The 11,336-nt window shown below is 39.7% G+C and overlaps 2 protein-coding genes across 2 annotated transcripts; both read left to right on the forward strand.

Moving 5' to 3' along the window:
- Nucleotides 1-327: 327 nt before the first annotated feature.
- LOC147316725 (transmembrane protein 233-like) lies at nucleotides 328-4,035 on the forward strand. Its single transcript, XM_086313291.1, has 3 exons — nucleotides 328-1,266; nucleotides 2,195-2,329; nucleotides 2,410-4,035. The coding sequence occupies exons 1-3, from the start codon at nucleotides 1,108-1,110 to the stop codon at nucleotides 2,419-2,421; spliced, it is 306 nt and encodes a 101-aa protein (XP_086169417.1). The 5' UTR covers nucleotides 328-1,107; the 3' UTR covers nucleotides 2,422-4,035.
- Nucleotides 4,036-5,377: 1,342 nt separating this feature from the next.
- Nucleotides 5,378-10,084, forward strand: prkab1b (protein kinase, AMP-activated, beta 1 non-catalytic subunit, b). Its single transcript, XM_086313292.1, has 8 exons — nucleotides 5,378-5,759; nucleotides 5,916-6,079; nucleotides 7,049-7,218; nucleotides 7,307-7,400; nucleotides 7,517-7,631; nucleotides 8,898-9,031; nucleotides 9,135-9,203; nucleotides 9,361-10,084. Exons 2-8 carry the CDS (start codon nucleotides 5,933-5,935, stop codon nucleotides 9,436-9,438), a joined length of 807 nt encoding a protein of 268 aa, XP_086169418.1. The 5' UTR covers nucleotides 5,378-5,759; nucleotides 5,916-5,932; the 3' UTR covers nucleotides 9,439-10,084.
- Nucleotides 10,085-11,336: the final 1,252 nt, after the last annotated feature.

Genomic DNA, 11,336 nt, shown 5'->3' on the forward strand with positions numbered 1-11,336 from the left:
TGAGATATACCCAAGCTTTTTGGGAATCACCTTGTTGGTGAAAATACTATTTTATAACTCAAACTGTGTTGTATTTGGCATTTTTCGTAGACTTGACTAAAGAAATTATGTATTTTTTTAACCTGGCGTCTAGTAACAAAGAAGCTGTTCGTGTAGAAAGAACACTGGTTCATCCCTTGAGAAAGGTGCCTTTTCTGTGTTTGGACAATTGCTGGGTCAGTGGTAAGTGGGTTACAAAAGCATTCCTTCGACAATGGTCAGGTACAAGGACTAGACTGAAAAAGTAGCCAATGTCCAAATAAACCTTGAGAAAACCTGGGAAAAAGATCATCTTAAGAAGGTCTGGAAACAAAATGTAAAGAAATGAGGGTTGGCTCAAGGCACAGTGCTATTTTTATTATTGCTTTAAATGTGCATTTCATTGCCATCAATAATAATAAATTACATTTAACACATTCCTATGAATGTAATAGGCTACTAGATAAATTAGTTGAAATATATGTGTATTGTTTTAAGTCTGTTTTCCTTGTTGAGCTTTTTTATTTCATGCCTGTACACGATACATGAGCAGTAGGGGATGGAGCACAGAGGCATGCAGAGTTTTAATGTGTTTATTAAAAATTAATGTTTTATTTATGTATCCATTATGTGTTCCTTTTTTGATATACTCTCTCTCTGACCGCATTAACGTATACCATCTGGGTTCTGAGTATGGGGGTACATGAGGTTGGAGGAAAAAGGGTAGGGTGGACCTTTTTGTGTCATATTTTGCTCTGTCACTTTTGAGACTAAGCTGATGGTACCTTCTCTTCCTTTTTTCACTTCCTCCTTTTATATAGGCGATAATAAATAATTGATTACAAAAAAAAAATGCATGATTACAAGTCTGAAGTAAAACATTATAAATGTATCTGCTCAGGCTTCTTGCCTCTGTTCCTCTGCATCTCTCTCATAATCTCTGCTGGCTGATTTCTATCTTCCATCATCGCTGCTCCACTGCCTCCCCTCCCCTGCTTCCACCTCCAGCCTCCCAGTGTCTCCCAGTGTCTCAGTGCTGTTGTTTCGCCTCTCTGCTTTCTACTGTCTCGGCGGGTGTTGAAGCCAGTCATGAACACCAAGCCCTCGCTGGATGGGAGCTCTGACTTTGTGAAGAACGAGGAGGCTCGGGAGACTCCCCCTATGAGGAGCTACCTCTGGCTCACCATGTTCACCTGTTTCTGTCCTGCGTGGCCCATCAATATTGTGGCGCTGGTTTTCTCTGTCCTGGTAAGTTGCTCGAAGCTGGAAATGTGAGGTTTCTGAATCCTGTCTTTTTTTTAGTTTAATGAATAGCTGTGGGTTAGAATGCGTAATGTTTTTAAGAGGTATGCTGGCATTAAAAAAACAAAAACAAAAAAACAAATAAATGTAAAAAAAAATCAAAGCATATGTTATCCTGCATAAATGCATATTTTATAGGTAAAAGTACCACTGCTGGGAAAAACTCTACAGACCACGTGGGGTGATTGCAATAGTTATTAAATATGGAGCAAACATAAGTCAAGTGAGAAATTTGCATCTTTACTGTGTAAAGTTATTCCAACCCACTTAACGTTTCTGAGTGGCCTAACATTAACGCTTCTGCTGATGTTTGCTAAGATTAAATATACCTCCTGTTTCTTTCCAAGCATCCAACCACACCCTGGACTGCTTACAGTAATGCTCCATACAACGATGCTATCAGACCAGCATGTGGATAAAGCTCAGGAAAGAACATCCATTACCAGCCAGGGTGGCACAAAGTTGAACAAAGTTGAAGAATAGATAGCAAAGATGCATTTAGACTGATGTCAAGTCTTTGAGTTGTCAGATGAGACGGCGTGAGTGCCAACAGCAGCTGCTGCATTGCTGTAGCCGTGAGTAATAAGATGAGGCATGCAGGCTTAGCAACGTGTGGTTACCACTGCTTAGGACATTGGCTACAATACAAATATGAATTAGAGACAACATGAGAGGCAGGTGCAGATGTAACGCACAAATAATCATTTCCTAAATGTTCGGTGCAGATTCCCATGAAAGCCACGTGCTGTGTGTCACTATGAGGATTATTATTATTGGGAAAGTGGAACTAGTCTTTTCCTCACAGCACATTTGCCCACAAAACATTACACACACAGTGTGAGCATGTACGGTAATGTCCGTAATTGTCCCAAAGGCCCAGAAGAGCTATACCCACGAGGACTATGATGGCTCCAGACGGCTGGGTCGGAAAGCTCTCCACTTGGGGATTGCCTCGTTTGTCATCGGTGCTGTCATCATCACTGCGTACATCATTATACACTTTACCACGGTATGAATGCACCAGATATAAGAGGTGTATAAAAAAGAAAGAGCAAGACATTTCAGCAATCTGTTTTTTTTCCATTACAGCATGGGGTGTGACCTCTTGAGGGGAAAGAGGAGATGGAAGAGGCGAAAAGGTGGAACTGTTACGGCGAGATGAGCACCATGTGGTGGAAAGGAGCTCTGTTTGGCTTCTGTCATCAGCAGCTTTGGAGGTTTTTAAAAGATCTGGTGGACCTAATTTTAATGTACCGTACATCCTGGCTGAAGCTATTATGTAAATGATATTGCAATTGCATTTTCACAGGCTATGTGAATGTAAGGTAAAAGAGGAGCCTTTGCTGTACTACCAGTGAGCAGGGTTTTTTTTAACTAAAGGGCTAAATTATGAACCGCTATCAGATAACATCTGCTTGATAACATAAACAGAAAACATCTTATTGTTTGAAGAAGCCACTGATAATTCTTAACTTGTGTTTGCAATCTTACTGTACATGATGTGAGGTGACAAATACAACATTAAACGTTTTGTTCACAAAAAATGGCCAATTACACAAAATAGAAATGACACAATATTCATATTTCCTGTCATGCAGAATAAAAACGAGTTTAGAAGTGCTGATGGCAAAGCTTAAACCTATACCAAAATGTATATTTCAAACAGGGACTCAACTCATGTGATCTCCTTACAGTCAATAGTATGATTATGATCTGGCGACAATATTGCCACACTATAGTAGGTTAATTTCACAATACTCAGTCCACTTTGCCTTTTGGCCTCATTTCACCTTCTTTGACACCTGCTGCAAGCTGTTGACTACGTGTATGAGTAGTTGTAATCTGAGAGGTTACATTAACGCTATTACAGGGCTAAAAATACAGCATGCAATTTTTACAGTTTAATCACTGTGCTAATTAAAAAGAAAATAAAAGTCTAATCACCAGCTTATAGTAGTGAAACTGCTGGCACATTGCCGTGAACCCAGAAGTATCTTAATGAAGAGGTTTTCATTGTGATCTGTGTTAACCTCTGATTTTGGCATTTTCCATCGGCAGAACCTCATAAAACATGAGTGCCATGCTTCTCGGCTGATCGTAAACTCTGTACAGCACTGGAAGAAGGTCATCTCGACTTGGTTTTCCCTTTGAAGTCCCTTTTCCAAATCCATATAAATCCCCAAGAGAGAAAAGAAGGAACTACATCTCTAATTGTAAACCTTGGCTGGTGAAAATGAACCATAGCTAAAATCTTTTGAATGATTTTGATTTTTGTGCTTTGGACCAAGTTTCCAATGCTGCAACACTGGAAAGTAATCTGTTTGCACATGAAGCACTGAAATTTTATAGAGAATATCCCTGGAAATACAATAAGCTGCTGATTTTTTTTTCTCCAACACAGTCTAAAATAAAAATGACCACTGTGGAAACGACTGCTAATGTTAATGCTTTTGTTTAAGATTTTCTTTTTGAATCTTAAAACTGTAACATTGTGACCCACTGAATTTTATTTCAAATAAAATGTCAGGATGTTTAAATGTATTATGCTACATTTGGATTCTTTTCAAAACATCTATCAAATATTCGTTTTTTGGAATTGCATTAAAAACAGGACATCATATTGCTTCAGGGAACAAACTGATACACGTTAAAATGCATGCTGTCAATTGTATTTACATGTACAGTAGTTCTCTCTCTGCTAATCCAGACAGAAAAAAAGAGATGAATTTTATTAAAAACTGATGACCCTGTGTTGTTTTTATTTTGAGTGCATACAGTAACACCCGGATATATGGATTACATGAAACTGGAGAGGTGTGAGAATGTCTCAGAAGAATCAGATGTGAGTGCTGAGCTGCAGAAACCTATGGATCTGTGATCGTAACACAGAAAAGCTGGCAGTACGTCAGTAAAGAACAGGCGATAATTCTTTTATTTAGCAGGGATAATGCACATTAATTAACATGAGCACTTAGATCCATCATTTAAAAATTCGATATTTAACCATATAAATAATTTTAATCTCCACTTCCTGGCAGGATGTTAGCAGTTATAAACATGCAAATTAACAAAATTTGACTCTATTTACAATTTTTTTCCTGTATAACTAAATCCAGAATTAAATTTTAAATCCTTTTCGCCACATATAAGGTATTGAATCATTAGAACCCATCTTTACTGTATCACTCCAAAAGAACAATTTGCCCCAAGACTGTGGGCTTACCTGTGGCTCCTATGGGTATTTAAAAGTAGACTGGGAGGCAGAGCCTTCAGTTTCCAGCCTCCTGGTCTGTGGAATCAGCTCCCACTTTGGATTCAGGAGACAAACACCCTCTCTACTTTTAAGATTGGCTTAAAACTTTCCTTTTTGATAAAGTTTAGAGTTAGGGCTGGATCAGGTGACTCTGAACCCTCTCAGTTACGTTGCAATTGCCCAAGGCTGCTGGTACATCCCATGATGTACTGAGTATTTAATCTTCACTCACCTCTTTTCAAGCTCTGTGTCTCCGCAATTAATCAATATTTATTATTAATCTCTCCCACAGTGTGTCTTTTGTCCTGTTTCCGTCCCGTTCGCCTCAACCGGCCATGGCAGAGCTCTGTCCCTCCCTGCTGGAGGTTTCTTCCTGATTAAAGCGTTTTTTTCTCCCCACTGTCACCAAGTGTTTGCTAATAGAGGTTTTTTTTTTTATGGTTTTGGATTTCTCCGTATTAGTTTCTGATATAAGCGCCTTGGGGTGACTGTTTGGCACTATATGAATAAAACTGAACTGACGATAAAACATGCAGAAAAGTGGAAATAGGCACATATAGTTCGAGTCCAAAAAAATCAGTTTTAATACATACACTATGTTTGCATTTTCTTCTAAATGCATTCGAAACCTTTAAAACCTTAAAAACTGTGACTATATTTAAAAAAAAATCGTACTTGAACGCGGATGATAACGTCCAAGTCTCTTTTTCTTTGGGCATTTCAATGATTTCAAGAAGCCGCGGGACACGACATATAAAAAGATGAGTCCGCCGCAGTAAACGAGAAGGTCTTGTCAGTGACGACAGGGCAGCAAACAGTTAAACTGCCTTTGAAAACGAGCACAGGAGGCGGAAGAGGTGTGTTTTCAACAGGCCTTCAACGCCAGACGCTGAAGTTTCCGCTCAACGGCGAAAGTCATCAGAGTACGGCTGACTAAGGCGGAATAAAACTAAAATCAGGGCAGCGGAAGGTAAAAAACGAAAGAAAGAAGGGCCAGGAGAAAACTTGACTGCTGTTTTGTATTAGTCCGCGGGGACGGAGGACGCCGCTCGGCTCTGCTGTTTACAGGCAGAGGAAAACTTTCAGGAGACGGAAAAAGCAACGATAAGGACACAAGAATAAAAACACCCCGACCAAGGTGCTCATCCTGCAGGAAGCCGAGGCGCCACTGGGAGGGTTTATTTTGGTGGGTTATTTGTAGTTGTTAGCTGGCAATCATTGCTGCTGCTGTTGTTATTAGTGGATACGTGAATTGTATCGCGAAGGGCCCCTGGTGGTCATTGTAGGGACCACTGCGGGGCTCCCGGTAGACTCTGCTGACTTGATGCGTTGTCTCTTGCAGTGTGTGAAGCCATCAGGATGGGGAACAGCAGCAGTGACCGATCCAGTGGAAGTCATGGTGAGAGGTCGTACAGAGAGGGACATCATGGAGGGAAGGAGGCTCGTTCTAACATCATGATGGACAGCGCAGATGATGCAGACCTTTACCAGAGAGAAGATCAAAAGGTATTAGAGCAAGTTTACACCATGAACTCTTAAATAAAGCTTTCTGTTCTGTCCCATTGCACTGGATAGCAAGTGACATGCAGGCTTTTGGAAGTAAATTTGTTGTTAAATGAGTTGGTACCAATTATTGTACAATTAACCAATTTCCCCCCCAACCACAACTGGTCGCCGTGGATGGCGGCCAGTCCCTGAGCCTGGCTGTTCCGTTTGAGGCTTCTTCCTGTTAAAAGGGAGTTATGTCACCAAGTGCTCGCTCAGAGCAGGATTGTGTGATTGCTGGGATATTCTCTCTATTGTATGCTCCTTACCTGATGATATAAAGCACCTTGTAACAGGTAGCTGTTGTTGTGAATTGACACTATATAAATAAAATTGGATCAATACCTCTTATATATGGTTTTAAAGAGATAAAAGAGGGGCCTAAACTAGAATTATTAACCAGAAGCTTTTATTTTTACGACTGATCAGAGTGCAGTGTAATGGAGAACAAGAGGCAGGATAACCAGTTTAATTAATGCTGAGGCAACATGTTGACACTACCTCGGAGGAGGGAGAGCAATCCAAAGAGCTTAGTGTCTTGTAAAATAGTTGGTGCAAAGTGTCAGTAATGTGTCAAAATGGTCAAATGTGGTCTGTTCAGGATGTGCAAACTGTGTGTAATGGATGTAAGGAAGGCTATATATTCTGTTAGTGATGTGTACACAAGTCAAATGTTAAAACAAAGATTTGTCCAACAGTTTGTTTTATCAATGTCAAATTCCTGATAAAGGTGAATTAAGTCTTTTTGTATCTAATTGGAGAGTAACATCAAAGAGCATCATAAGCTAAAGCTATGTTTTAGAGGTTACACATACAAAAAGCACTTTTCTGTATCCTTTAGTGTTTTTCTAAGTTTGCCATTCAGTCTGGAGAAAGACTACAGGCGCTCTTGCTAACAGGGCAGTAATGCAGTGATATCATGCTTCTCAGTCTCCACAGGAGTTACAGGAGTTTCTGGCCTGGCAGCAGGACCTGGAGAGCGACGCTAAAAATCTAGCGCAGGCCAGACCGACTGTGTTCAGATGGGCGGGTGCAGCGAAAGACGTCTTTGTGTCCGGCTCTTTTAACAACTGGTCTACCAAGATCCCACTCAACAAAAGGTAGTTTGAGTCAGGGGAAAGCAGCCTCAGAGATGCTTCACTGTTTAAACTTATTAAAAAGTAACAAGCGGTTGTTTCTCAAACCCAGTCGGAATAACTTTGTGGCTATTGTGGACTTGCCTGAGGGAGAGCACCAATACAAGTTCTGTGTGGATGGTCAGTGGATCTTGGATCCGGCTGGGGTGAGTGGAGGTTTTACATTTTGGGGTCACTAGTTTACTCTTATTAGTGGTTTACACTTAGAAGTGTGTATCATTACCTTTTTAAAATGTTTTAATTTTTTTATGCTCTCACACAGGCCGTGGTAACGTCTAAAACTGGAACAGTCAATAATGTCATACAGGTGAAAACAACAGACTTTGAAGTCTTTGATGCCCTCAGGATTGACTCTCAGGACTCGGCTGACGTCTCGGGTATGGAAACTTGTTAATTTGTAACTCAAAAACTTTGAGGTGGTTCTGTAACTCCAAAGCATGTTCAGACTTGGGCCATATTGATTTGTATGCTCACAATTTTGGATATTTGGCTGATTATTGCTTTGATGATTGTACCCTTAGCAGCCAGCTTGTTACGTAGGTACACCCATTCAGCCTGTTGTTAACACAAATATCAATCACATGGTAACGACATGGTACATTTGGGCATGAAGCTGAAGTTCAAACAAAAATGCAGAATGGAGAATAAAAGTGATTTTAAGTGACTTTGGCGTGGTTGTTGGCCGCACACTGGTCTGAGTATTCTAGAAATGGCTGATCTGCTGGGATTTTTTTTTTTCCCCCCACAAAACCATCTGTAGTGTCTCTAGCTAATGGAGTGGGTGGGACAAAATATCCAGTGAGCGGCTTTTCTCTGGGAGAAAATGCCTTATTGATGTGAAGTCAGATGGACTACAGCAGCAGAAGACCACACCGAGCTAAGAACAGGAAACTGAAGCTATAATTTCTGTGGGCTCCCGACTATGTAAACAACATAATCCCTGTATCAGTTCAGGCTGCTGATGGTGTATTAGCGTGAGCAACACCAGTCTACCCTGAATATTGCTGATGTTTGAGATGACTCTGGTTATCTCAAACTGGTTTTTGTTTGTTTTGTTTTTTAACATGACGGTTGGTTCACTGCTCTCAAATGGCCATTGTCAGTCCAAAGAGGACTTTGGGATGTGGTGCAACACAAGAATTCATATCATGAGTGTGCAGCTGTCAAATCTACAGCAACTGTGATGATGTCATATCAATATCAAATTAATATACTAAATCTGAGGAATGTTTCGGCACCTTGTTGAGTCTATGCAGCAAAGAATTACAGCAATTATGCAGGCAACAGGGGTACTAGCAGTTTTTACCCAATAATGTGGCTGCTGACTGTAGATGAATGATTGGAATCGAGTCCAAACTTTATGCTGCCTGATTAATAAAGATTATTGATGGAAAAGCCTTTGAATCGATTGTCCCAGAAAATGATGGTCTACATGCGCCGAAACAGCTAAAATATGCAGAGTGCAGCTGCAGCATTTTGGAGGAGTCTGGTTTTTATTTCAATATTGCATATTGTTTTTTTGTTTGTTTTCACTGGTGTTTGTTTACAAAGGGTCCTTGAATAATTCTGTCTGCTGTATCTCTCTGTAAAGCTTTATTAAGGCGAAGTTATTTATTTGTTTACATTTGATCACTCTTTCCCAGACTTGTCCAGTTCTCCTCCTGGTCCCTACCTACAGGACGCATATGTAACCAAGCCAGATGACAAACTCAAACATCCTCCTTTCTTACCTCCTCACCTGCTGCAAGTGCTGCTCAACAAGGACACTGGTATTTCTGTAAGTCCAGGCTTTGAGTTGTTATATACATTTAATTATATAATTATTTATATGCATATGTTTAATTTTACGTTTGATTCATCCTGCTGTGAATTTTCCACAGTGTGACCCGACACTGCTTCCAGAGCCTAACCATGTGATGCTAAATCACCTGTATGCCCTCTCCATCAAGGTAACAAATTGAATAGATCTTTTTTATTTTTTAATTTTTTATTTTTGCCCAAATTGTTAATGCTGTAGTTCAGATTGTGATTGTCAGTTCTCACGGTGCTGTGTCAAAATGTCATGCGATCATGTGATTGTGGGTTGCTTTCTGTTTGTTTTTAAAGGACGGGGTGATGGTTCTCAGTGCAACACACCGATACAAGAAAAAGTACGTGACCACTCTTCTGTACAAGCCAATATAATCCACGGAGGTGCGCTCCCTCCTCCTCTTTTGAAATCGATCTGTTGGTGTACACAGCTGCTATCTGGACTGCTTTGCTGAAACTGGACCTAAAATATCTTCCTGATATCGGTTTAAAACATTTGGTAAAGTTATTGATTTTGAACTGTTCTATGATCTCAGAATTTGAAAATGTTGAAATGTTCAATGTTTGCAAATACGTGTTATGTTATGAGCAGGCCGGTGTTTTAAAAGACTTCATTCCAACTTCACCCTGATTAATTAATACAAGTGTGGTTGCTGGAGACCAAAATGATGAGGACGGGGGAGATCTGTAATCGTTCAACTCTGACGCCAAGCCTCAATTTTGACATTTGTATTGAAGTGACCTGGAATTGCCTGAAACTGAGACTTGAAAAATGTTAGTTTTACTAACCAGGAGGCTAGCACAGCTGCATCGGCTCTCCTTACACGAGGAAATGGACACAAAGACACTAAGAGGTGGAAAAAATGTAACATGTAATGAATTTCATATGATTCCTCTGTTGTTTTTTGTTTTTCTTTTCTAAAAATACAATGTTTTTCAGATGACACATTATAAATCAGAAATAGAATGAAATTTTCATAAAAAAATGATGACTGCAAAAATCCATTAGTGCTATGAGTTTTTGTGTTTGTGCGTGGGTTTTTATTTTTTGAGGTTGTATGATTCTGTGCACACACTGGGCTTTAGAAACCAGGTTCTTGTTTTTGTCGTGAATTGCACGAGTACACTTATTTTTAGTTCAGCATGAGATGAGCATCAGTGTCCACCTGTGCAGCTGTTCTTATTTATTTTTTTTATTTTTTTTGAATGATGCAATTTGTAAATGAATATACTAAAACAGCTGTAGTCAACATACTCAACAGTATGTTGACTCTAAGCATAAGCATTCACTGCACCTACTGTATCTACATCCAGGTAAAGATTCACATAATCAAATTGTTTTTAAATGGACACGATGAAAAGCAAAACCTGGAAATGGTTCAATTACATATTTTCAGTCTTTTTTTTTTTTTTCCTGTTGTTTGTGCCCATAAAGAAACAAGTTTAGCAGAGTGAAAATCAGGTAAGGGAAGCATGACAGATGTTTACTTCTGTTGCACAAACATGTAGGTAAAGGACATAAATAACATGAACATAATACAGAATGTTATATTTCTATATTTCTAATCAACTTGGTAGCTCTTGACACTTGACGGAGAACAAATTTTGGGGTCAACTTGAAAGAAAGGCACATGTGAAATGTAAAAGAGCAAATATGACATGATATTTAGGTGCAAACTGTTATGCAGCATTTAGAATCCCCATATAGCGGTATCATTTCCTGTAATATGCCAATACAAGGAATTTATTCCGCTCCCCTCCAATCATGGACCATCTTCTAATTCAGTGAATGATGGTCAGCTTATCATTGATCTTTCCACTCAAATGTGGCTGTTCTTCTCTGTCACCCAATTGCAGAAGCTGCTTCATCAGCTGCAAAGCAAACAAACCCTCTACAGCCTTCCTACTGCAGGATGTCACTGACAGTAGCCTTGGTGCATAACCGCAAGTTGTAATAAGAGGCTGCAGACCTCAGATTTTTAGGGACTTCTGGTGTAGACGATAAGGCATGCGTTTATGAGTATTTTATTTAGTTAGCAGTAGTTTTCAAGTTGGAACAGTGGTGGTATAATGGTGGAGTAATGAAAAGCTGAAACAGAAAGGGATTTGGGTCATCCCACTAACACTGTCATCTTTACTCTCATGGAGTTATGTGCACTGTCGATGACTTTTACAGCTGGGTGGAGATGTTGGTCCTCTTGAGGTCTTTATAGATTTGAATTGAATCCTGTCTATAATCTATGTGTGATCTACAGACACAGCAACGAAACTGA

This window comes from Aulonocara sp. 'chitande type north' Nkhata Bay, linkage group LG12 (genome assembly GCF_057382095.1).
Source record: "Aulonocara sp. 'chitande type north' Nkhata Bay isolate Kocher_YH1m ecotype deep benthic linkage group LG12, A_spYH_male_GT1.1, whole genome shotgun sequence".
Lineage (NCBI taxonomy): Eukaryota > Metazoa > Chordata > Actinopteri > Cichliformes > Cichlidae > Aulonocara > Aulonocara sp. 'chitande type north' Nkhata Bay.